The sequence below is a fragment of the Anabrus simplex genome, chromosome X, assembly GCF_040414725.1.
Source record: "Anabrus simplex isolate iqAnaSimp1 chromosome X, ASM4041472v1, whole genome shotgun sequence".
Taxonomy (NCBI): domain Eukaryota; kingdom Metazoa; phylum Arthropoda; class Insecta; order Orthoptera; family Tettigoniidae; genus Anabrus; species Anabrus simplex.
Window position 1 is genome coordinate 184,830,414 of NC_090279.1, and position 25,863 is coordinate 184,856,276.

The 25,863-nt window shown below is 39.2% G+C and overlaps 1 protein-coding gene across 1 annotated transcript in view; it reads left to right on the forward strand.

Moving 5' to 3' along the window:
• The window catches only part of LOC137503372 (zinc finger protein 503-like), a 226,863-nt gene extending 201,495 nt beyond the window's left edge, over positions 1-25,368 (forward strand). Inside the window, exon 4 of the mRNA XM_068230948.1 lies at positions 25,052-25,368. Coding sequence (XP_068087049.1) covers positions 25,052-25,368 — 317 coding nt within the window. The remainder of the gene's footprint in view (positions 1-25,051) is intronic.
• The last annotated feature ends 495 nt before the right edge of the window (positions 25,369-25,863 follow it).

Genomic DNA, 25,863 nt, shown 5'->3' on the forward strand with positions numbered 1-25,863 from the left:
ATTAGCGTCTGGAAATTCCTGCGGAAACTACAGGGGTGCGTAGTCTGGGAGACGAAAGTTTATGATTCTAGGGTTAAAAAGGTGGGCCATTACGACATTAATTTAATGATTATTATTGAAATCTATGTGCCGCCATTTTTCCGTGATGCTGTTGATCAGAGCTGTTCGATATGCAATCCTGACTTACTGTTTTCTTAACATGGAGTGATCAGCTTAGTGTAGTCTCTGTTACTCATTTCATACATAAAAGCTGCCGTGACTTCTCATCAGATGCAGATAGTAGTTTTTGCTATAACTGTTTTCTTATCATTAACATTGCGTCTGTGAGACAGTGAGCTGAGCGGATGTGCTGAGTGGAGCGCGGAGCAATGGGTATCACGTTGACACAACATAGGATAGCAATCGGCAGATGGAACTGTATAAAGGGAAGAAGAATGGAAACAAGAATGGAGTTAAAGGGTGAAAAAAGGAAGATGGTGGCTACGTTACTGGTGGCGGCGGTGGTGATGGTGTTGCTGATAATAGGAGGAGTAGAGATTAATCCCGGCCCAGGTCCAGTAGGTTCCATTGGATGGGAAGAGTACGAGGCGATTAGAGAGATGATTAGAGAGGCTTGTCAGACGGAGCAAATAAAAGAAATGTTCCGAGAGTTATCCAGGGAATTTATGGACCTAAAATTGAGTATCAAAGAAGATGTAAAGAAGTTTGTGGAAGAGGAAGGGTGTAATAAAGATGAATTAGACCTATTGAAGCAGAAGGTAAGAAGCCTGGAGTGGGACCTGAGAGAAACTAAGAGAGCAGTCGAGAAGAGTCTACAAGACAACGTAAGAAAAAATATCTTCATATACGGTGTCCAAGAAGAAGAAAGAGAGTCTAAAGTCGAACTAGTGTACAAAGTGGTAGAAGTTATCCAGAACAGGATGAAGATCAACTTCAGTGAAGTTGATATTGACGATGTACAGCGTGTGGGGAGAGTGAAAGGTAAGAGACCAATTAGAGTGAAATTGCTATCGACACTGATGGCGGATATTGTAATAAGAAATTCGAGTAATCTGAAAGGAGAGAAAGTGTGGATAAAACGGGAGATGGACAGGGAAGCCATAGAGAAGAACAGAATTCTGAATAAACATTTAAGAGAGGCAAGAAAACAAGGTCTTAAGGCATATATTAGAGAGCAGCAGCTGGTGGTTGGAAACGGAAGGTGGAATCGAGTGTGGGGGGCGGGAAGGCTGAAAAAGCTTGATGAAGAACACCAACAGCAGCAGAACGTGTCCTTGGCAACAGTGGAAGTAGCAAGGAAGGTCAGTGAAAGGAGTGATATTACGGAAGTGAGCGAAGTCCACATCACATCAGGTGCGGGAAGTAGGGATGTGCTGAACAGCAGTGCCAGCAACCAGGTGGGCGGAAATGGAGAGTCCTTGAAGAGTCATCACAACACAGAGATGGAGGAAGCAAGTAATGTGCCACAACTGGTGAGGAGTACAGTGGAAATTGTGAATGAAGGTAACAGTAGGCAGGGTAAGAATGCATCCTCTCCGAGTAAAAGGATCACTGAAAATAAAATGGAAAAAAGACAGGCGCTAAATAAGGAAAGATCATTAAGTTTGAAAGATCTCTGGGGAAAGAAAAAAGGCGTAGGTATGGAGAAAGGGAAGGATGACGGGAGAAAAGAGAACGAGGAGAGATCTGGAGAGGACTCACAGGGAAGAGTGACAAGAAGTAGAGGTGGAAATGGAGAAGCACAGGGGCAAAGAGTAGGAGGGAATAAATAACTAGAGATGGCGATAGGGTTGTGGAATATTGAGGGGTTGATGGGGAAAATAGGGAATAAAGAATTGGAGAAAACAGTAAAGGAGTATGAGATTATTGCCCTAGTAGAGATGTGGTTAGGAAAAGGGATAGAAATTGAATGGGATGGGTATAGAGTAGTCAACGTGATAAAAGAAAAAAGGGGGAGAATGGGAAGAAATCCGGGCGGGATATCAGTTTTAATAAAAAATGAGTTAGTAGAGAGAGTAGAGAGAATACAGAATGAGGTAGAAGGGGTGGTATGGCTGAGAATTAAAATGGGAAATGATGCGAAGGAGGCAATTTGCCTGGCTCTATTATACAACCACCCTAAAGACTCAACTTATGCTAATAAAACATTTTTTGAAGAACTGATTGAAGAAATAAACAAAATGAAAGGATTATATGTGGAAGATGGAATGATATTGTTAGGGGATTGGAATGCAAGAGTGAGTAATAGGGTACCCGATTATGGGAGAGAGGATAAGGAAGTGAGTGAGTACAGAAGAAATAGTAAAGACAAAGATATAAATAGCTATGGGGTAAGATTATTAGAGTTATGTGCTATAGAAAAATTATATATTTTAAATGGATGGATGAAGGGAGATAGTAATGGTGAGCTGACATTCATCTCATCGAAGGGCGGGAGTGTAGTAGATATAGGAGTTAGCACGGAAATAGCTCTAAAGAAGATAATAAGTTTTGAGGTGACAGAATGTGTGATAACAGAACATATGCCCATCAAGATAAAATTAAGGGGGGAGTATGATGGAGTGAAGAGAAGGGTAGGAAAAAGAGATAGGTATAAGGAGGGATGGAAGTACATTTGGAATGATACCACGATCGAGAGATTGAGAACAGAGTTAAAAGAGAGTGAAGAGAGAATAAGGGATGAAAGTGAAAGGATGTTGGAAGGAGGGGATGTGGATGAAGTTTTAAAACTAATAGAACGCCCAGTATGGAAGGTGGGTAAGAAAGTGAGAATAAGGGATGAGAAAGACAGAAACATAGGCGCGGGGTGGTTTGATGAAGAGTGTAAGAGGAAACGAATGGTAGTAATGACAGCTCTAGCGGACTTCAAGAAAGGAGGAGAACAAGGGAAAAGAGAGGATTATTGTAAAGTAAGAAGAGATTACAAGAAGTTACTAAATGAGAAAAAAAAGTGCTGGAAAGCAGCGGAAGCTGAGAGAGTAAACAGGTATTGCAAAGAGAAAAGATTTGATAGGGTTTGGGAAACTATAAATAAGATTAAGAGAACTAGATCGACAGGGGGAGGAACAATGATAACAGAAAATGAGTGGATAGGATATTTTGCAGAGCTTTTGGGTGGGAGGGGAGAAGGCCACGGGGGTATGGAAAAGACGTATATTGTAAAGGAAGTACAAACAGGAGTACAGTTACTAGATGAGGAGATAACAAGTCAGGAAATAGTTAGGGTGTTAAGTAAAGTAAAAACCAAAACAGCGGGTGGGGCAAATGGTATTACTAACAGGATATGGAAAGAAGTAGGAGCAAATGAAGTAATGTTGAAAGTGATGGTGAAATTTTTTAACAAGATATGGGAAACGAATAAATTCCCTAGCGAGTGGAGAAAAGGAGTACTTTGTCCTATATATAAGAACAAAGGAAGTCGAAGTGATCCAAACAACTATAGAGGAATAACACTCCTGGACTCGCTGTCGAAGGTATATACAGGCATTTTAGCTAATAGGATTATAAATTGGGCAGAGAAATATGGAAGGATTTCGGACTATCAAAATGGATTTCGTAAAGAGAAAAATACTGTGGATAATATTTGGATTTTGGATACTTTAATTACGAAGTATGTGAAAATAGCAGGGAAGAGATTATATGTAGCAGCAGTAGATTTAGAGAAAGCCTTCGATGCAGTGAATAGAGAGGCGTTATTTACTAGATTAAGAGAGGTTGGGTTATCGGTAAAAATGAGGATGGCAATAGAAGGAATATATGAGAAAGTATTGGTGATGATTAAACTAAAAGGGGGTGGGTTGAGTAAGTGTATGGAATCGAAAAGGGGTGTGAGGCAGGGTTGTAAGCTATCACCCATATTATTTCTACTGTTTATAAATAATATATTGGATAGACATGGAGGCGAGAGATGGCAATGCCCTTGGATTGGGAAGAGGGAGATACCGGGGCTGCTATTTGCAGACGATTTATTAATCTTGGCATTAACAGCAAAGGGGTTGCAGGAAGGACTAAATGAGGTAGTGGAATATACTAGAAGATGGGCACTCAAGATAAATGTACGGAAGACGCAGATAATGATATGTAGGAAGAGGAAAGCCAAAAAAGAAAAGAAATTCTGGACAGTCGAGCAGCAAGAAATCAGACCAGAAAAAAAAAATGGAGTATTTAGGAGTTATAATTAGTAGTAACGGCACGTGGGAAAATCAGATTAGAAGAGCCAGATATAAAGGAAGGGGAGCACTGGCAGTAGTGGGGATATTAGAAAATAAATTTCTGGATATAAAGTACAAAATACAGAGATTGGTGTTCCAATCAATGGTCATAGGAAAAATGTTATATGGGGTAGAAATATGGGGATTAGAGGAAAATAGAAAAGAACTAAACCAGGTGGTGGCGAAATTTAGTAAGATTATTATGGGAGTTCCAAACTGTACTGCAAATGTGGGGGCTAGATTAGTATGTAAAGAATCGATAGACACTACTATAGCCAAGAGGGTGATGAAGTACTGGATGAGATTGGAAGAAGGGAAGGGAGGGGATTTAGTACAAGACACATATAGGTTCCAGAAAAATATGGAGAACGAGAGGTATTGGGTACATAAGTGCAAAAATAAATTACGAAAACTGGGGTTAGGAGATATAGGATATGAGAGGTGGAGAGAAAAGAAAGAATGGGTATGGAGAAGGGTTATAAGGAGAGTTGCCGATATAGAGAGACAGAGTTTAATAATGGAATGTAGAGAAAGAGCCTCACTATCAGTATTTAATAAATTGTTAGAAAACATGAACCCGAAAATCGAAGTGGAGGACCGGAAGGGCAAGAGAGGTCTATACTGGTGGATTTTTGGAACTCCTACCAACAGGGGCTGGATAGGTACTGAAAATGCAGGTAGATGTATTCTGTGTGGAGAAAAATGGTCGGACCTACATATATTCATCGAATGTAGGGAGTTAGAAGAGCTGAAAAAGAAAGTGTTGAGTAAAAAAGAGATAGAAAACGTAGAAAAAATTGAAAAGATGACGGTGTGGCTGGCCAGAGAATGGGGAAGAGGAACAAATATTTCGAAATATTTAAATATGGTTAGAATGAGATTTATAAAGAAATTAAGAGAATAAGGGGTAAAAGAGGGTTACAGAGGAAGGAGAGGAAGGAGGTAGACGAAACTGCTAGGTTATATAAAAATTGAAGACAATAAGATGAGTTTGAAGTACAATCTGATTGTATGATGATAAGAAGATTTGTATATATTTGGAGAGGATTGCATGTGTGAGAAAACGGAGGTGGTAGTTAATGTTAGAAAAAAAAAAATAATAATAATAAAGCAATGAGAGATGTGAGTAAGAGGAACTGTTGGACTGTTTAGAAATGGAAATAAGCGGAAGAAAGAGAAGGAAGAAGGGAAAGCCAGGTTTGATTGTTGGCAATTCGATTGTTTAAGATTTAAGTTCAAAAAAAAAATTTAAAAAAATTAAAAAAAATTAGAGAGTAGTTTTTTAGTTTTAGTCTAAGACTCGTAGGAGCTATAGAATTGTCAACAAATACATTTGTAAACAGTGTTAGAATATGAATGATAGGGTTAGTGGACAAGAAGAGGTGTTTGGATAACATAATAGTAGATAATTCTAAACTCTGGCTTAAAAATTTTAATAAGTAATGAGTGGCCGTGAGGAAGAGGAACTGTAGGACTGTTTAGAGATGGAAAGGATTGATAAGTGATGTGAAGAAACAAGGAAAAGACAGATTTGTTTTGTGGCAATTCCGTGGTTTAATAAGTTAAACTATTTAAAAAAAAAATGAAATTAGGAAGTAGTTTTAGTCTAAGAGACGCAAGAATAAGAAAGAAAAGCGATGAGCAAGGAACTGGAAATTGTCAACAAGTGCGTTTGTATGTAGTGTATAAATATTAACTATACGGTAAAGTGGAAAGTAGTTTGTAGTTAGCGAATAAGTATTATAAGAGAGATGGACAGAGGCTAGGAAGAGTAAGAGGGGAAGATTGGGGATGGAAGGGGGGAGGGGTATAAAAGACAGACGGGTGGGATGGTACAGTCCCATCCCTAGGTGAAAGAAGAAACATGTCCGCTCACAGAATAACAACAGAATCAAGATGGTGGCGGTAAGACGACACGATTATAGGCGGAGCAGTAGATAAATGCGTGACGGATCGTATGACGGACCGGAAACCGCCTCTACGATTCGCCACGTAAGATGAGGAGAGAAGTACGAGCTATAGGTGGGGGTAATATCTAACCCGGGAGGAGTGGCTGAAGCGGCCTGGGTGGGTTGGATCTCTCCTCACAGGGAATGCCGCAGCAGCCGAGGTTTTTTTTTTATTTTATCTTATTTTTTTATGTTTAGTTAGCTGTAGAGAGTAGATTGGGGATGCCCTTACATGCGGAGGAGTTCCTCGCATACCAGAGGCATCTCAATAGTTTTAGACAAGGTGGTGCAGTGTTAGGCCGGATTCCGCCGACATTGACACCACTAATAAGTAGAGTAGATAGTAATTGTATTGTTTGGTTTATATTATATTGTGCGGTTTTTTTGGGGTTCTTAGTTAATAGTTTTAGTGTAGATAGTTAGAGCTTATATTATATATAATGGTATGTTAGTCTATATTGTTTTGTTTTGTTTGGTTTATATTGTTTTGTTTGGTTTTTTGGGTTCATGTGTATTTTATGCTCTTTATTGTCTGTAACCGATGGTGCAAACTAGGGTGGCAATAAAGAGTTATCTATCTATCTATCTATCATTAACATTGTGTAGTTCGAAAGAATCCTACTTGTCCTTAGGCGTCACTTATAACTTATAACCTGCTACATATTTGGGCCGATTGCAGAAACGATGACTAGTTTTAAGCCTTAGACATCGTCTACCTAAACAATGTCTAAATCGTTCACAATCTTCCATTGCATAAACAATGTTCAGTTGATGTTTATCTAGACATCCCTTAAAGTTTCAATTTTGGTTTGAAAATGGAGACAGAAGTGTCTTTCATGCAACTCTTTGCGTGTCGCGACCAATGAAATTCGTCGGTGTGCGCGCCAAATGCCAGTTAGCTGTTTGTCTTCCTACACATTACTCAAATATGGGTGAGCATGACTTGCCCACAGAAAAGGGTATTGCTTTCGGTGGAAATTATAATCTCATAATATTATCGACACTAAAGCGACACGCTACCGTACGAGAAAGTGTAGCTTTCATTATAGCGTTGTTACAGTGAGTGTAATCTGCTCATAACTACGGTATCTTCGATGAAGGGAAGATGATGCAATAGTAAAGTGTAACTGAGTGTGTCGTACGGGCCGTATAGATGTAGGTTGCATTCTGGAGATCGTAGGTTCGAAACGCATCATCGGCAGCCGTGAAGATTGTTTTCCATAGTTTCCATATTTTTACACCAGGCATATACTAGGGCTGTTATTATGGCCACGGCTCCTTCCCCAGTCCTCTTTGAACGATAATCACCACTACTAGCCTTTTCCTATCTGATAGTTGCTGAAAACTTTTACGATTATATATATGAAAATCCCATACAACCTACTGTTTAGTTTTCACCATTATGTGTGTTTACTTGGCAGTAAATATAAGTGAATCCCTTCCGGTTGATGTGTGTGACAGCCCTCAGACGATCGGGACACGTAATTCTGATATGTATGTAGTCGAAATGACCTATAATTCCATGGAAATTACCCCATGTACATAATAAAATATATTGGTTGCGAAGAATTGTATTCAAGTTGACAGTTCCCGGACTGTCACTTCGTCAGTCTCAAGAAACAAGTCTCTCGTAAAGCAAAACCTTATTTTAAGTTTATCTCCCCGTGCATGTCAAACGAATTGCTGCCATTTAGCAGCGGGCGACCCACAGAGAGGCCGTCGGACTAACCTTTCTGCCCAGAATCGTCTCAACATGAAAATACAAATTACATGTTTCATGGTACATAACCTCTGATTGTGATTCACTCCTCTCATTTGAGGTTAAACAGTGCTCTCGGCAGTGTTTAAACATAACCGGTTGAACATCAGTTTTAGACAGTGTCTAAGTGATAAATAACATCTCTGCAATGCGGCAGCCATGCTTAGGCACTGTTCAACCGTAGACATCGTCTAAATACCGTTTCTGCAATCGGCCCATTAACGCGTAGTGCCCTTAGGCAGATCTTCACACAGCCACTCTCCATGCAGTCCTGCCTGCAGTCGTCCTTTTAGTTCTTGTGTAATTTTCCGACACCGTCCACCATTTGTTACCCATTTACTGATCCTTCTAGAGCTTCCACCAGCAAACACTCTCTTCACAGCCAGTGCCCAAGCCAGTTCCTCCTCCTTGTATGGATGATCTGTAATAACTTCTCCTTTTCTCCAACTCTTTCCAATTCCTGGCCGTTACATACCATTTTCACCCATTATACCCTTTCCATCCTTCTCCATAACCACATCTGAAATGCTTTCTAGTCTCTTTTCATCCATCTTCCTTAGCGTCCACAGTATTGTGTAGTTTGAGGAAGGATAGGTCACAGATGATCTACCCATTCTTATCTACTAAAGAGGGAAGACCCCCCAACCCCCACCCAGTGTGTTCTTGTGGTTCCGACTTCACCATGCCCCACATCCTAAAAGAGTGCGCCGATATTTCTGATCTAAGACAGAACCTTGGTCTGCAGGTGACACTCAAATGCATACCAGCCAATGATGTGGCTACCTCTGATCTTGTCATCTGCTTTATGTGTGAGAGTGGATTAATCAAGGGTATGTAAATTTCAAGTGTTCTGTCACACAGGAAACTTACATTCCCTTTTATTTGTTAGTGACCTTTTGGCTCAATACAGTCATTTTTGTAATTCATTTCAAAATTCCTTCATTGAATAAATAAGTTTTATTTTAAATTTCTTTTCCACTTAAATTGTTCAGAGAGGTTCATTACATAGTTGTACTTCCTCTTAAAACAAAAATCACCACCGCTCTCTGCTCCATATAGCGCCACACACTAAACAAAGCATTTTGCCATCCTCTTCCTTAACTTTAGTCCAAGTGTCCACATAGAAGTCTCTTCCTTTTGTTGAAGGCTTATTTAGCAATGGCAATGTGAGTTTTTACATCCCTACTGCTCCTCATATGACCCATTATTATGCTTCCTAGACATTTGAAAGCTGACACATGTTCAATACCAACCAACTAACCGACCGACCAACCGCATTTAGGGTGGTCACCCAGGTGGCAGTTCCCTATCAGTTGTTTACCCAGCTTTTTCTTAAAATATTTTCAATGAACTTGGAAATTTATTGAACATTCCCCTTGATAATTTATTCCAATCCATTACTCCTCCGTCCTGTAAATGAATATTTGCCCCAATCTGTCCTCTTGAATACCAAACAAAAGAAGATACATCTGAAATGTGACAGATACCAGATAGATTATGTAATGATAAAAGGTCGCCAAATCATGTAAGAGCTATCCAGGTGCATAAGTGGACATGGACCACAATCTGATATTAATGAAGAGCCAACTGCATTTAGGAAGAAGGGTTATAAAACAACCATATAAAAGATGGAATATTATTAGGGTAAAATGTGACGAGCAAGCTTTAAATGAGAAAAAAACAAATGGAAAAAATTGACCTCAAGAAGATGTCAGGAAGTAATGTACAGGCGAAATGGGGGGGGGGGGGAAAGGAAATAACTCAAATGGCTGATGTGCATGCTTTGGAAGACTGGGAAAGGAAGTTTACAAAACTTGGTTCATTGGTGATATACTGGAGTTAATGGAAGAACGTAGGAAGTGCAAAGTGAGAGGAAACCAGGAAGAATATGCAAAACTATGGAACAAGATAAATAGAGAAGCAAGGAGAATAAGAGAAGAATGGTACAAAAAGAAGTGCAAAGACATAAATGAAAATATGATGAAAGGTAATACAGTTGTGTCCCAAAAACTCAGCATCGATAACCCAGCAGTCCGGATAACTCGGCCACACCCAGACACTGAAGAGTTAAAAAATGGGGACATATGAGCAATGTTTTTACCACCCAATGACAGCTTTACGCCAGCCAATGGACCATGGAGTTTTATTTTGTCTCAAGAGAAGATACAAGCACAAACGATGGTGGTCAACGTCTTATCCAGAACTTAAAGAAAATTAACCTATTAGATGTTGTTGGATGGGTAGCGATGCCTGGAACAAGTTAGAGTCATTAAGACCAGTTTGTTCCTGGCAAAAACTCCTTGATCATGAGGGAAATGAGTTTGTTGAACATGATAAAGCAGAAAATGTAAACTTACTCGACTCCTTAAAAGAGTTCCTGGATGTGCAGAAACTGATGGAAATGACGTCGAACAGTGGTTCCAGAATGATACCGAGCAAGACATTATATCCATTGCAGAAATTATTACTGCTGTCGTATTTAATGAGACGTTGACATTGAGGACTGCACTGTACAAGCTCCTAAAGTATCACATAGTGAGGGATTAAAGCCTGTCACCGAGCTTGATAGCTGCAGTCAGTATCCAGTATTTGGGAGATAGTGGGATCGAACCCCACTGTCGGGTGCCCTGAAAATGGTTTTCCATGGTTTCCCATTTTTACACCAGGCAAATGCCGGGGCTGTACCTTAATTAAGGCCACGGCCGCTTCCTTCCCAACTCCTTGCCCTTTCCCATTCCATCATCGCCATAAGACCTATCCATGTCGGTGTGATGTAAAGCAAATTGAAAAAAAAAAATTTTAAGCTGTCAAAATCGACTTTCAGTATTATGAACAACAGGGTGCGTCGGTAATGGACTTACTGTTCCTTTGTCATCTTCGTGATGGAGCTACAAAACGCAGAGTTCAGTGCAGAAGACAACAGGACATTATGCATTTCTTTGAAAAAGTAGCTGGTTTTTGCAAAGTCGGATAGTTAATTTTCATTATAGACAGCTTAATGCCTTCATAAATTATTTTTCTGAGGTCTGTCTTATCAGGTACTGTACTTTGTGTATTCATTAATTTTCTGAGGTCTGTCAGATCAGGTACTGTACTCTGTGTATTCAATAATTTTCATTTTCATGCACTAAAGGCTTTATGCCTTCATAAATTATGTACTTTTCCTGTGTTTAAGGGTATTTGGGCAGTTTATTCTCTGTTGTATTCTCAAGCAAACAGTACATACAAGCACAGTACTGTATTTTGTGAGGAGACATTTGTACTTATTCTTTCTTAACCCCATTTCCTGATAACCTGGCATTTTCACAAACTCTGGCACCCTTTGGTCCATATTAGGCTGAGTTTTCAGGACTGCTGTAGGGAGAAAGCATACGCTGAGATACGAAAACATAAATCTAAAGACATTCTAAATAAAATCAACAACATTTGGCTCAAAAATGAAATAAAACTACTGTATAAAAAGAAATCTTTTTTTAATACCCAACTTTATCGCGAACATTTGATTATCGCGCAATCGTTATCACCTCTAGAATGGAATTCTTATCAACAACACATTTCATATAAAATACAGATTACTTTGAACAAAAAAACAAGAAACCCTAAATCGCAAATTAACATATTTAAAAGAAGAAAAAGAAAAGGCAAAATCGCAAAATCGGAACAGTAGTATAAAAATATGCCCCTCCCCTTGGAACAATGTTCCTACTACAATCAATCTATCTGACATCACTTTTTCAGAGAAACACAATTGTTCAACCAAGGCCTAAAACTTAATTGACCCAACCCACTAGTGATGGGTCGTTCATGAACGAACTGACTCTTTTGAACGACTCATTGGAGAGAGCTAGCTCTTTCAATGAGAGTCGACTCTTGTAAGAGCTAGCTCCCTCCTTGCTCCTTGAGAGCTAGCACGAGCCGACTCTTTTATCAACAGCTAGTCGTTCAATTACGAGTCGGCTCTTGCATGAGCTAGCTCCCTCCTTGCTCCCTGAGAGCTAGCACGAGCCGACTCTTTTATCAGCAGCGACTGCAAGAAAGAGCTAGCTCGTCACATCGACTCTCGTTCATTTCTAGCCAATGCCATGCCTCAGATAATCACGTGACGTACTGAAGCCGCTTTCTTTTTTATAGGCTGCCCAGTCTAGCCACTTCCCGCATTCAGTCAGTGCTCTGAGTGCAGTGGTTCTGGTCTGTTTGTTAGGTACGTTTTTGTGCCATAGTTCTGGCAACTTGCAACGTAACGAAACAATGAAATGAAATAAACAACATGTTATTGAGCAATACTTACCTGTTCACTTCCTGTATACACTCATAATCCATGAAGGATGTAGGGCCTAGTATAGATCCAGTAGGTTAGGAGCAAATAAACGACACGAAGTTCGGGTTAACTAACCTCAACTAAGCACGAACAAACAGTCGCTATCCAGAATACTGAATATACCACTCGGCAAGTGGAAACGGCGTAGTTTTATTCTGTCTGAAATAATTAAGAAAGACTCTGACAAATCCTCATCTGTTTCTTAAATGAGTTCGTAGTTATGAATTAACATATTGCCAAAATCTTTCGGTTTTACGGTACAGTGGATAAAATAATATACCGTAGTTTTAAATCGAATTAAGGCAAATAGAAAATAACACTAGTTTTGGCTTTAAAATATAGGCTAAATAACTCATACCAACGTGTATACCGCAGTACATTTTCAAATAATTATTTATTGACGTGTAAGAAGTCCGACTCCTTAGCTGGATGGTCAGCATTGAGACCCTCGCTGCAGAGGGTCCCGGATTCGATTCTCGGCCAAGTCGGGAATGTAATTCTTCTGGCTCGGGAACTGGGTGTTTGTGTTTGTCCCAACACTTTCCTCTTCATATTCAGACAACACACCACAATACCAACCACCATAGAAACACGCAATATTGATTACATGATACATCCCCCCGCATAAGGTTAGCGTCAGGAAGGACATCCGGTCATAAAACAGGGCCAGCCGGGCTGAGTGACTCAAACGGTTGAGGCGCTGGCCTACTGACACCAACTTGGCAGGTTCGATCCTGGCTCAGTCCGGTGGTATTTGAAGGTGCTCCAATACGTCAGCCTTGTGTCGGTAGATTTACTGTCACGTAAAAGAACCCCTGCGGGGCTAAATTCTGGCACCTCGGCGTCTCCGAAAACCGTAAATGTAGTTGGTGGGACGTAAAGCCAGTAACATTATTACTTATTAAAAAACAGGGCCAAATCCACATTTGCGGAACAGTTCGCACCCGCGAACCCACAAGTGTGGGAAAAGTGGTCGAAGCGGAAGAAGAAGAAGTAAGTTTAGATAGTGTAAGGAATGCCAATATATCGAACATATACGACTCATACGGTTTAATCGTTCTTGGAAAAAAAAAAATAGAAGAGAGTGTGACCATACTGTACACGAAAAATAGGCAAAATGCTATGCGTACTGTAGTATACTTGGTTATATGTACATTTGTGCTGATAGTAGTTTCCATTATTTTCGTTAAAGATCGCGTTTAATCAGTTATGTTTCCTACGCTGCATTAATGAATGAAAGAATCTGTTGTCCCAACGCGGAGTGTTTTAAGTGAGAAACTTTCTGCAGCTCCAGTCGAAAGAGGATATTCTGATGACATCTTTTGAGTGAAATGTAAACTACGTGCACAGGAATAATCTTCTTATGCTTATCTGGATTGCCGGGGTCGAACGGAAGTATTGCCAATATCTCGAACATACGTCCCGTACGGTGCATTCAATCTTGAAAGACATCATTTTAAGGAGAATGGAACTTAGGCAAAGTAATATTAGATGTTATCAATCAACACTGTATATTTGCGACACGTTTCTCCGTTACTGTGTATAAAACTTTATCATTGGATTAATTGCGAATGTTGGCAGCGATGTACATTTGTTTTATTCCAAGAGTAGCGTACCAAACTGTACATTGTGTTGCCATCTGTTGTGTAAAAGGTGAACTATCTCGCACCATCTCGCTCCTTCAAATAAAAACGGGAGTCATGATTAATCTAGAAGATGTAAAATCACGCTATTTTGGGCGTTTCTGAATAAAAAACTCATGGCTTAGTGTATACTATAGTAACTTACATCCCATTACATTCTTAAACAATTATTTATTAACGTGTAAGTATTGCCAATATCATGTACATACGTCTCGTCACGGTGCATTCAGTCTTGAAAAGCATCATTTTAAGAAGAAAGGAACATGGGCAAAGTAATATTAGATGTTATCCATTAATACTGCATATTTGTTAATCATTTCTTCGTTACTGTATATAAAGCTTTATAGTTAGATTATTTGCCAATGTTGCCAGGAGTGCATTTGTTTATTTGTTTTATTTCAAGAGAAGCTTTCTGAACTAGACGTTGTGCTGCCATCTGTTGTGGAAAATATAAACTATTTGCGCTATATCGTTCATTCCCGGAAGTCATACAGAGCGACCGGAAGTCATGAAGAGCGACCGGAAGTCATAAAGAGCCGTCTGCCCTAAACCGGATGAACGAACGAACCTGGCGCGGAGAGCGGCCTCTGACTTCCTGGCTCGCTCCTACCTTTCCGCTCCCAAGAGTCGACTCTTTTGAACGACTCTCAGTTAGGAGTGGGAGCGAATGAGCTAGCTTCCTCAAAAGAGCTAGTTCGACCCATCACTACAACCCACACAAAGCAGAAGATATAATCACCACAATAGCCGAAGCTGAAGCAAACATAAATAAACAAATTCCAACAGACAAACAGAATGATGTAAAATACGAAATTAAAAAGAAATTGCCTGCTCTTGTAAAATAAATTTCTAACAAAAATAACTCTACCTTACAAAAACAGATCCTAGAACTAAGAAAAAAAGTTGACACTAATAACATCATAGTAACTAAAGCCGACAAAGGCAATACTATAGTCTTAATGAAAAAACAGGATTACATCCGTAAAACAGAGGAGTTCTTCTCTAATGAAACTTACTCAATAATCCCAAAGGATCCCACTACAAAAACTCAACGTAACCTAAAAACACTTTTAAAAAACTCTCCATTTTTATTTAATGAACATGAATACCAAAGTCTACCCACCGTCAGATCATCACCGAAAGTACATAAAAAGGACGTTCCCATTCGACCGATCATAAACAGCCAAAATAGCCCGACATATAAAACTCACAATTCCTCCAAAAATTTCTCAAAAAACATCTTAAATTCCATAACAAACACCCTAAAAATTCAATAGAATTATGTGAAACTCTTAAAAAATTCAACTTAAAACCTAATCACATAATGTACTCTTTCGACGTCACTAACATGTATTCAAACATTTCCGCTAAAAAAACTATAGAAATAATAAAAAACAATCTTTCCAAACACAGCAGTTTAAGCAAAATAGAAATAGAACAACTCCTAAAAGTACTAAACTTATACCTTACAAAACAACTATTTCACTTTCAACGATAAAATGTACAAACAAGAAGGCCTGGCCATGGGAGACCCTTTATCCGGAATCCTTTCTGAAATGTATATGGATAACCTCGAAAACAACAAAATAATAAAAAACATCAATGGATTAAATCTATGGCTACGCTATGTCGACGACACGCTAGTAACAATTGACAAAAATCTCAACAACAGTGAAAATATATTAACATATTTAAATAATCTAGATAAGAACATCAAATTCACTAAAGAGGATGAGGACCACAAATCTATTAATTTTCTCGACATCACAATAACAAGAACTTTCAATAAGTTCGATTTTCAAATTTACAGAAAGCCCTCATTCACACCTACAACTATTAAACAAAGTTCCCTACATCCACAATCACACAAACAGTCCTCTTTTTACAGTATGGTGTACAGAGCTCTAAAAATTCCCCTTTCAACCATCAATTAAAAAAAAAGAAATAAATACAATAAAGGAAATAGCCTCTTTCAATGGATATAACCCCTCCATCACAGACAAATTAATTAATAAGGTTAAATTGAAACTATCCACAAACCTCTCCCCAATAAAAAATGAAAAATCAAAGTACGCAACCTTTACATACACCAACCCAATCATACATCAAATAACCAATACCTTAAAAAATCGAGAGATCAAAATAGCTTTCAAAACTCAAACCAAAAAATGTTCTTCAACCTCAATACAATAAATTCTGAAAATAATAAATACTCAGGCTCCGGTATCTATAGATTAAAATGTAATGAGTGCCTCAGCTCATACATCAGACAAACAGGAAGAAGCTTCATAACTAGGTACTCCGAGCATTTCAATGCTCAGAAACATAATTAACACTCAACGATGAGCAATCACATGAAATAAACTGGGCACAATTTTACCACAGGACCTTCAAATTTTAAAAAGATTAAAAAAAGGTAGACTCATGACCGAATTCGAGAATTTATATATATTTTTAGACCAAAAATTCAATGCTAACAACAATTTAAATGAACCAATAGGCAATAGAAGCCCTTTATATGATCAAATGGTGGCATTGTTTAATAAAGTAAACCTTCAGGACAAAAATTTCTTCAATATTTTCAATACAGAATCAATAAACACTCCTTCCACGTCAACAAACATATCACACCCCCCTTCCCCTCCCAACTTACGTAGCTTACCTCCACAGGCCAATCTTAAGCCAATAAATGCTTCACACCCCTCTGCTTCCCCCACTATACACATCACGCTTCCGTGCGCCAATCACAAGCCTACAGCCCCGCCCCCTCCGCACAGACGACACGCGTACAACACAAGGAGTAAAAACGTTAGTGATTCACGCAACAAGTCAAACGGGCCAGCAACGCCATAGGTAAGCACCAACATCCTCTCTTCATCAAACACTTTAACAAAACCTTCCCAAGTTTTTTCTTTCATTCTCATCATGTTAATACAATTTTTCTCTTCGTTTCAGAACCAACCAATCAACAACATTATTTCAACAGCCCCATTAAACTCCCAAAAATTTCCAATATCAACATTTTGAAAATATATTGTCAATCTGTTAAGAAAACAACAGCCATTCAACCTTCGTGTTAAAATCTTACCAACGTAGAGAATAACAGCTCATCATCATCTCTACAAACTTACTCAGATGAATCAAAATTAATTCAAGCCAACTATAAACTACTTGTCAGCACAATCTCGCTGAACCCATGTATAAATAACTTATGAACTGTTGACCATTAAACATTACGGGCAAATATACGCTGGCGTCAATAATAATTGCCCAACATTTGGAATGTTTTTCCTTTACATTTTACATTTTATATTCATTAATGTAATCTTTTTCATATGTGTATATTAACATGTTATTTTACCTATACTTCAAACTCTGACTACGGCTTTAAGCCATCAACTGTCACTTATGATACCTCCATTTTTAAGTGTACCATCTAAGAACCTACTATTTTAATATCATTTGAATGTACTGTATATCTTCAATGAAATGATTTTATATGCTTTCCACTATGTATTTAAAACCTAATATTGACTATGGCTTCAAGCCATCATCCGTACTACTGTACCATCTAATTTCGTCCTATTCATCAAGTGTACTACACATTGTTCATCATTATATTAGATTCTTAGTTGTTTTATGAACATTTTTATAATAGCTGTAGAATGTTTGAAATGTTGTCTGACAAAGTAATAAGGTTTTAATTAGTGACTGAAGATGCCTCTCAGTAAGAGGCAAAACATGTCTCACATTTGAAAAATGTTTTGACTTAAATGTTAACATCTTATATTGTATTGAATAGGTGGAAATAAATTTTAAATATTTTCCTATATATTTTACCATTCACACGGTCGATCAGTACGCGAAGACACATGTTCTGAGCAAACTGTATAAACAGCAGCTGATGCTGCTTGCTTGTTGTTTTAAGGGGCCTAACATCGAAGGTCATCGGCCCAACAGCAGCTGAAATATGCTTACATTCATGGGAACAATTATTATTCTCCTTCATGAAATAATGATTGTTACCAAGGCCTTTCTTAGAAAACGTGTTTATTTTTAAAATTAATTAAAATTTAAATTTAAAATTACACGCCTCCCTAGCAGCATTAATCTACATTAACATTATATCGTATTAGAAATAGACCAAGGATATTTTTCTGAAGACAGCATTGTTGAATGTGTATATGAACATTAATCTTGTTATCACCACTACTAATACATAAATGACTACATAGCCTCTATCATGAAATGGTAGGATATCTAGGGAACCAATGTTTCTTTCTGATCACATTTGCAGTTATTGCTCTGTAGCTATTTCCTGCAAACTGTTTTAATTGTTGTTAAATTATTACATGCCCACTTTCTGCAAGTTTGGAATAATTGGTCAATTGTTGTTGCATAAAACACTCTGAAACCCCACTGTTATTATTTAGTCGGTTATGGCAGTGCGCGGTGAGACGACAACGGATATGTGCGCGGTGAAACGCATTAACTTACAATGTTCGCCACTCGCAGCGCAGCAGTCCATTTCTCCCATCAGCGCACGGAGCCTATAGATGTATGTACTGAGTGCGCATGCTCTGAATGATGACCAAAGTACTGCAGTGTACTTACTTAACAGGCAGGGACCCTCTTAGAGTCAGCCTTGCCCAGGGAGTGGCACCCATGCCTATGTGAGTCCCAGAGCACATTGACCCTGTGTGTAACATCTGGTAAAGGATCCCAGCTCAGGGTAAAGGGTGAAGACCTCAACAGCAGGAAAGGCGGAGAATATGATTCGGTACGGTGGAGCTGGCGGAGGAGGCAACCCATTCCTCTGGGGGTAGTACAGATGGAACCCACTGCCTTGTGGAATGAGGAGAAATCCTCAAAGGCTAAGGGAGTAAACTCCAAAAGAAAATCCTCAATTATGTTTGGCCTAGTAAGGCAGTAAAAGAGCTTACTTGTAGTTGCTTTCAAAACACATAAGAGCCTCGGAATGCATTTAACAACTAAATAAGGTGCCAGCATGAGCAGACTCATGTCAGGGATGATGGTTTATGGCCTGATGATAGACAGTATTTTGCAAAAATGCAAAAATTCCGGAGGAGACTAACACCGATTGGGACCATCAACTTACTCAGTCTCACAGGAAAATGTGAAGAACTAGTGGACCTCATGCAAAGAAGAATATTAATGATAATGGGGCTGAGTGAAACCAAATAGAGAGGGAAAGAAATGAAGAAATTAAAAAAACAGTATACACTGTATTGGCATGGAAATGACAGAGAGATGAGAAATGGTGTTGGTTTGATCATGAGTAAAGATCTAGGAGGAGTCGCTGTAGTATGTTAGCAACAGAATAATAAAGGTGACTGTGCATTTAGGGAAAGGAAAACTAACTTTGGTACAGGTGTATGCACCTCAAACTGGATGCTGTCAAGAGGATAAGAACCAGTTTCTTGATGATTTGGAAAAAGTTATTAGTAAAGAGAGAGTAATCATTATGGGAGATCTGATTGCATAGATTGGGACAGATAGAACAGGATATGAGGATGTAATGGGACCTCATGGATATAGTGGAAGAAATATAGAAGGTGAACATTCTGTATGAGGAATGGGTTGGTGGTGAAAAACAATTGGTTCATGAAGAGACAGAGCCATAAGATAACACAATACAGTTGGGATTGACTACGAAAGACTGTAATTAACAGTGGCGAAGCTTGGGGGGAATCTAAGAGTCTCAGATTCCCCAGACGAAATACGAATAATAAATTATTGATATAAGGCACGAAAATTATGTCTAATAAACTTAATAGACTTCACGGCTCTCCGATCTGCCGCGTACTCGCAGAGCACTGAGCCTAGCCGTTGAGTCTGGCTTCAGCCAGACTCTTACCTTTCTGCTAGCGGGCGGGGCTTGTACTGGTTGCTATGACAACGTATGACGTCGTGCAGCGGTAAGTGCTCGCTTTGAAACCTAGCTGGGAGTCTAGTCTCCAAGTCGCGAGTTACGAGTTAATGTTTGCGTTCTGATCTGTTGGTCTGTGAAGTTTACAACTTATTATTAGTGGTCTGTGTTTTGTGAAGAGTTGCCAGTATTTTTTAAATCCGTGTATAATGAATGAAAGTAATGATCTTATTACATACTTGCTTCGAACTCCATTTTCTTCTTTGTCTTTCGAAGAAAAATGTGCCCTGAAAGACAAGCGGCCACAGCCATTATTGAAAATTGTGCAAAAGGATGGAAACCAAATAAGAACTTTCCAGTCCCAATGGTATAAGGATTATACATGGCTTACAGCAAGTGTGACAGATTGTAAGTTTTATTGTTACATTTGCATATTATTTGGAGGTGATAGTGAATGGAATGAGGGTGGCATCAGTACCCTAAAAAATTTTCATAGAAGAGCACGTAAACACCAGTTTTCAAAAAGACATATTCAGAACAGTGAGCGTTTTCTTCTTCTCGGCAGGAGTAGAATAGATCATGCGATATCAGAAGCGGCTCGTCTTGCAGCTCTAAAGCATAATGAGTTAGTAAATCATAATAGACGGGTTCTTGGCAGGTTAGTTCAAGTGGTGTGTTTTCTCGGAAAACAAGAACTTCCATTCCGTGGGCATGACGAAAGTAGTGACTCCGTAAATAAAGGTAACTACCTCGAGACCTTGGAATTGCTAGTACAAGAAGAACAATTCATGAGAGAGCATCTGGGAGCAACTTCAGGATTTAAAGGAACTTCGAGTGACATTCAGAATGAACTTATTGACTGTGTAACTCAAGTGATGAATGAAGAGATTCAGAAAGAAATTTCTATTTGTGAATTTGTATCAGTTCAGGTGGATGAAACATTAGATATATCGTGTCAGAATCAGATGAACATTATATTTCGGTATTGTGTTGGTTATAACGTTCACGAGAGGTTTGTGGGGTTCTATGACGTCTCAAAAGATAAAAGTGCCACTGGACTGTCAGCCGTAATATTGGATGTCTTACGAAAATGGGGCGTAGAAAAGAAGTTAATATGTCAGACTTACGACGGGGCTGCCGTAATGGCGGGTTCTACAGGGGGTGTTCAAACTATCGTAAAGCAAGTTTGCCCACATGCAATGTTTATACATTGCTATGCACATAAGCTTAATTTGGTACTCTTGTATGGAGCAAAAGCTATAAAGAAAGTGCGTCTCTTTACTTATGATTTGACTGCCTTCCATACATATTTCAGCAAGTCATCAAAGAGAACTCAAGTCCTAAGAGATAAAGGCTTTAAACTTCCCCCGGCATGTACGACACGTTGGAACTTCCACTCCAGAGCAACACTAACAATAGCATCCCATTTCAAGGACTTGAAAGAAGCTCTTACACACATTGTTGATAAAGATGAAGAATGGGATGGCGAATCTGTTAATGGTGCTATGGGACTGTTGTGCGTCTTCAACAAGATATTTTGCTACACGGATCATTTATTCAAGGTGCTGCAAGCAAAATGCACATCTAATGTAAATATCTGCAACCATGAGATAAAGCAAACCATAAATAACTTGAAAAATCTGAGAAATGAAGAAACAGTGAATGAATGCATAGACACCAGCAAAGCTCTCAATACCGCAATGGCAACAGAATCATTTGTAGTGCCAACCCTCAAAGCATTAGCATATGAAATAATTGATACCACCGTGGTACAGATGGAAATACGGTTCTGTGACTTTGAAAACTTCCATTTTGCAGAATTATTGGATGAGAATCAATTTAAGGCTTACAACACAAGTTTTCCCTCAATGAAAATGAAACAACTCCTGAAGATGTACCCTTTTTTCGAAAGTGAACAACTGACAAATGAACTTGTGAATGTGTACTCTGATGAAGCTAAACATCTACCTCCACAAATACTGCTAAAATATATGTTGCACAAGGTTTACGAACAACACGTTTGGTTCGTTTAGTTCTCACATTTCCAGTGACAACGTGTTCGAGTGAAAGAAGTATGAGTGCGCTAAAACGCATAAAAACCTTCCTGAGGAATTCAATGACAAACAGTAGACTATGTAATTTAAGTACACTTGCGATAGAGAAATCTCTATTGCACGAACTGTCAAATAATCAGAGCTTCAGGGACCGTGTCATTGATGCATTTGTAGAGAGAAAGGAGCGCCGCATACACTTGCTGTATAAAAGAATTTAAGGTAAGCTTGAACAATATTCTTAGACTCCCCAAGTAATATAGCTAGCTTCGCCACTGGTAATTAATTGGGGAAGGTTGATCATCATGGTTTGAGACCAAGAGTGGAGTTCAGCAAGGAAGTGCACTGTCCTAACCACTGTTCATCACTGATATGGATGATATAATGAAGAATGTCAAGGAAAAGTTAAGTGAACTGAATGTAGTGGCCTTTGCTGATGATATCTTGATTTGGGGTGAAACAGACGAGGAAGTACAGGCCAGACTTAACGTGTGGAAATCCCAGTTCCAGGAATATAACCTCAACATCAGCAAGACCAAGACACAGTGGTAATGGCTGTCAACAGAGATGGGCGTCCAGCAAGTGTAAAACTAGGAGACTACCAGCTAGAGTGTGCGGATAATTTTCCTTACCTTGGAAGTGTAATCTCGAGTGATAATTTGCTCAGAAAGGAAATTACAAACAGAGAGCAAAAGGGATCAGAATTCTACGATCAAGAACACTTTTATGGGTTGACATGATTCCAAAACCAGCCAAACTGATGATGTTTAACAGTTTCATACCAATATTAACTTATGGTGTTGAAGCGTGCACCCTCACAAATAGAGATTCATCAAGACTGCAAGCATCAGAGACAAAATTTCTTAGATCTACCATCCAGAAGACTAAAATGGACAGGTTAAGAAATGAGGTGGTGAGGAAAGAAGCTGGAATAAAGACATCCCTACTAGACCAAATCGGCACGTCCAGATTACGGTGGTATGGGCATGTGGTGAGGATGGAGCCTACAAGAACAGCTAGAATAAATTTGGAAAGATAAGTGGAGGGGAAAAGACCTGCACGAAGACCTAAAACCTGATGGATGGACATGATCAAGGTTGATCTAGTTACCAGAGGATGGACATTGGATGATGTTCTCCATGACAAGTTGTATATGAGATGCTTGTTGTTTAAAGGGGCCTGCCTAACATCTAGGTCATCGGCCCCTAGTTGTATATGGATAGGAAGAAGTGGAAGAGGCTCTTTAACAGTACCCACAAAACTGGAACTCTGCAATGATAATGATGACTTTAAAAAAAGCATGCTTCGTATATTATTTTTATTTTTTTGCGAGTAGTCTGCAGGGCCCCTTGAAGGCCTAGGCCTGCCTGCTTTGCCCTAACATTACACCACTGGTCTGTAGCGTCACTTTTAAGTATTCAAAATGCAAACAGATGCATGAGGTGGTTCTTTATAATAAATGGACCCACTGTCCCCACCAACAAATACAAAACATGCACCTCATTCTTTTTTTTTTTTTTTTTACATAGTTTCCCAAATCTGACATGGATTTTTGTCATCAAATTGGCAATTTTTTGATGCTGTCATCAAAGAAAGAAAGAGAACATGGGTGGAGCCATTTGCACACAGTAGCTGCAATTGGGAGTTAGAAGTGGGGGACACAAAAATATATAAAAAACAAAAAAAGTACTGGAGGTCTGGGAAGTATAGTGGGGGATAGAAAACAAAACTGAAACAAAATAGCTACAAAATGGTAAGTTTTTATGCTCTCTGAGTAAATTTTGACAGAGAAGTAAAAGTTAACAGTCTACCAACTTAACTGCAGTGATAATATTTCTGGGGGGATTTCAGTTCTACTCTATACAATAAAATTTTCACCAAAGGAGCAATTACACATGAGTGCAACTAAGATTTTGTGCCATTAGGCCCACATACCAATCGTGCTTCTGCATGCTTTTACACTAGTCTGTACTACTTGCTGTAAAAGCAAAGCAAAGTCATCTCCATAAAGGCCATGAAGGCCCTTCGAGTGGTGAAAAGTAAAGGCTTCCCCTATCCGTAATCTTGGCTCTTGGTGGGGTGAAGTACTCGTTTTTGGTGTAGGCTGAGTGAACCTCAGGGCCATGTGCACATCCAAAAGTGGAAATCTCGCTTCTTAAATTTTTTGGCTTCCTGATGGGGAATCAAAGCCACGTCCTACCGGGTGAAACGAGCATGCCTTTTCCGCCTCAGTTACAATGGCGCTGAAAAATCGGTCAGCTGGATCGGATGACATTTTGTGCATATTTCTGCTAAGTATTTTTTTTTAATATTTAAAGAAATTAGAGGAAAGAATTAGGTAATAGACAACAGGGTTTTAAAAATTCCTTTTCAAAAAATAATTCCTAGATTTTTCTGCACAAAGTGTGGGGGTGACATCCCCCCCCCCCCCCCCCCCCCTCAAATCACTGCTACTGCTTGCACACGTACTCCTCTACTGCGGCATCATCATGAAATCAGATTCCTCCCGGTTCTTCTTTCAGTGGTCTAAATCATATCCTTCGTCCTTGTAGAGATTCAGATGACTCCGACAAAGTTCCTGGCGCAAATTTTTTGTTCCTGAGCGAGGAGAGGAGGAACCCACCTGACAAAATAAATTTCCAACGGTTTTGTTCACTTTCATGATGGCTTGAACACTTCCAAAGCTTATTCCTATGAATAAAGCAAATTCAGAAACTTTTGTGTGCTGATCTAAGTCAATAAATTCATGTACAGTACGAATGTTGTTTGCAGAGATGCAAATGGTCGGGCTCATTTTCCTCTATCCGTCTTACCAAAAATTGTTTGTGACATTCATACACCTTGGTCTTTGAAAGAGTTGCTTCCAAAAACTGTGCATAGAGCCTTCTCAAAAGTTTTGAAGCTTTGGTGCCTTCTTTCATCAGAAAATTGATGATGCGCCGCACGATAGACGTGTGTACCTCCTTCTCGCTAATGGAGTACTGAAGCAAGCAGTCGCTCTGTGGTGTGTGATGCATCAAGACCCTACTCCAGACGTCCCCACTAGCATCCTCTCAAGGCCCCTCCCATTTCCGTTCACTACCAGAGCCGCTAGTTCTGAATTCCGGTTTATATTTGATGAAACAGCATACTTTAGTTGCAGGCCTCTCAGACGCATGCTTCATCTTTCTAGGATTAATATATATTGTTTGTTTCTCAAGGTTACCAAGTTCTTTTCTTATTTGTTTAAGCTGTGGCAGTCCGTGGGTGCGGGCTTCCTGGAGAACTTCCAGTACCTCCAGGTTCTGAACCGGTGAAAAATGCAGAATTCTCCTGCGATAATGATGACTGCAATGAGAAAGATAGCTTCCTTCGAGTACGTAATCAAGGAAGTGCTGAAATGGGAATGCCTGGTGGAGGTAGTGCTGGTAGTGGTGGTGGTGGTGGTGGTGGTGGTGGTGGTGGTGGTGCTGATAACAGCACTAAACCTTCTATGGCCTCCCTGACGAATAAACCTTTCATTCTTCTTTGCTATCTTTCTCCAGTGTTTATCAAATCTTTCAACTAAAATGTCAAGAAATCCAGGATACTCATACAATCAAATGTTTTGTTTTTCAAGCTCTTACTTAAAATTAATTATTTTACTTTCCTCTAATTAATACAAAATAGTTGTAATGAAGAGATTTCATGTCAAATAAAAGTTATACAACTCTAGATGAAATGTGTTTTCAATTTTTGTGATTTATTTACATCCAGTGGGTGGATGCCAAAAGTGTCGTTTAATTACAGCCATTTTATACTGGTTGTTCAAATGGTTCCAGTGTACGGGACCTACACCAGGACTATCTGTTACAAGAACCGAAAAAGATCCAAAAGAAAGCAGCACAATTTGTTCTCGGTGATTTCTGACAAAGGAGTGTTGTTGTTTGTCCAAACCTTGTCCCAGTTTTTTATAACTGGTTGCCCTTCCTGACGCCAACCTCATTAGAGGAGTTGAGATGAAATGAATGACATGATATATGATAGTAGGAAGGGAGAGGGTGAAACCTGCTGCTGGCACATA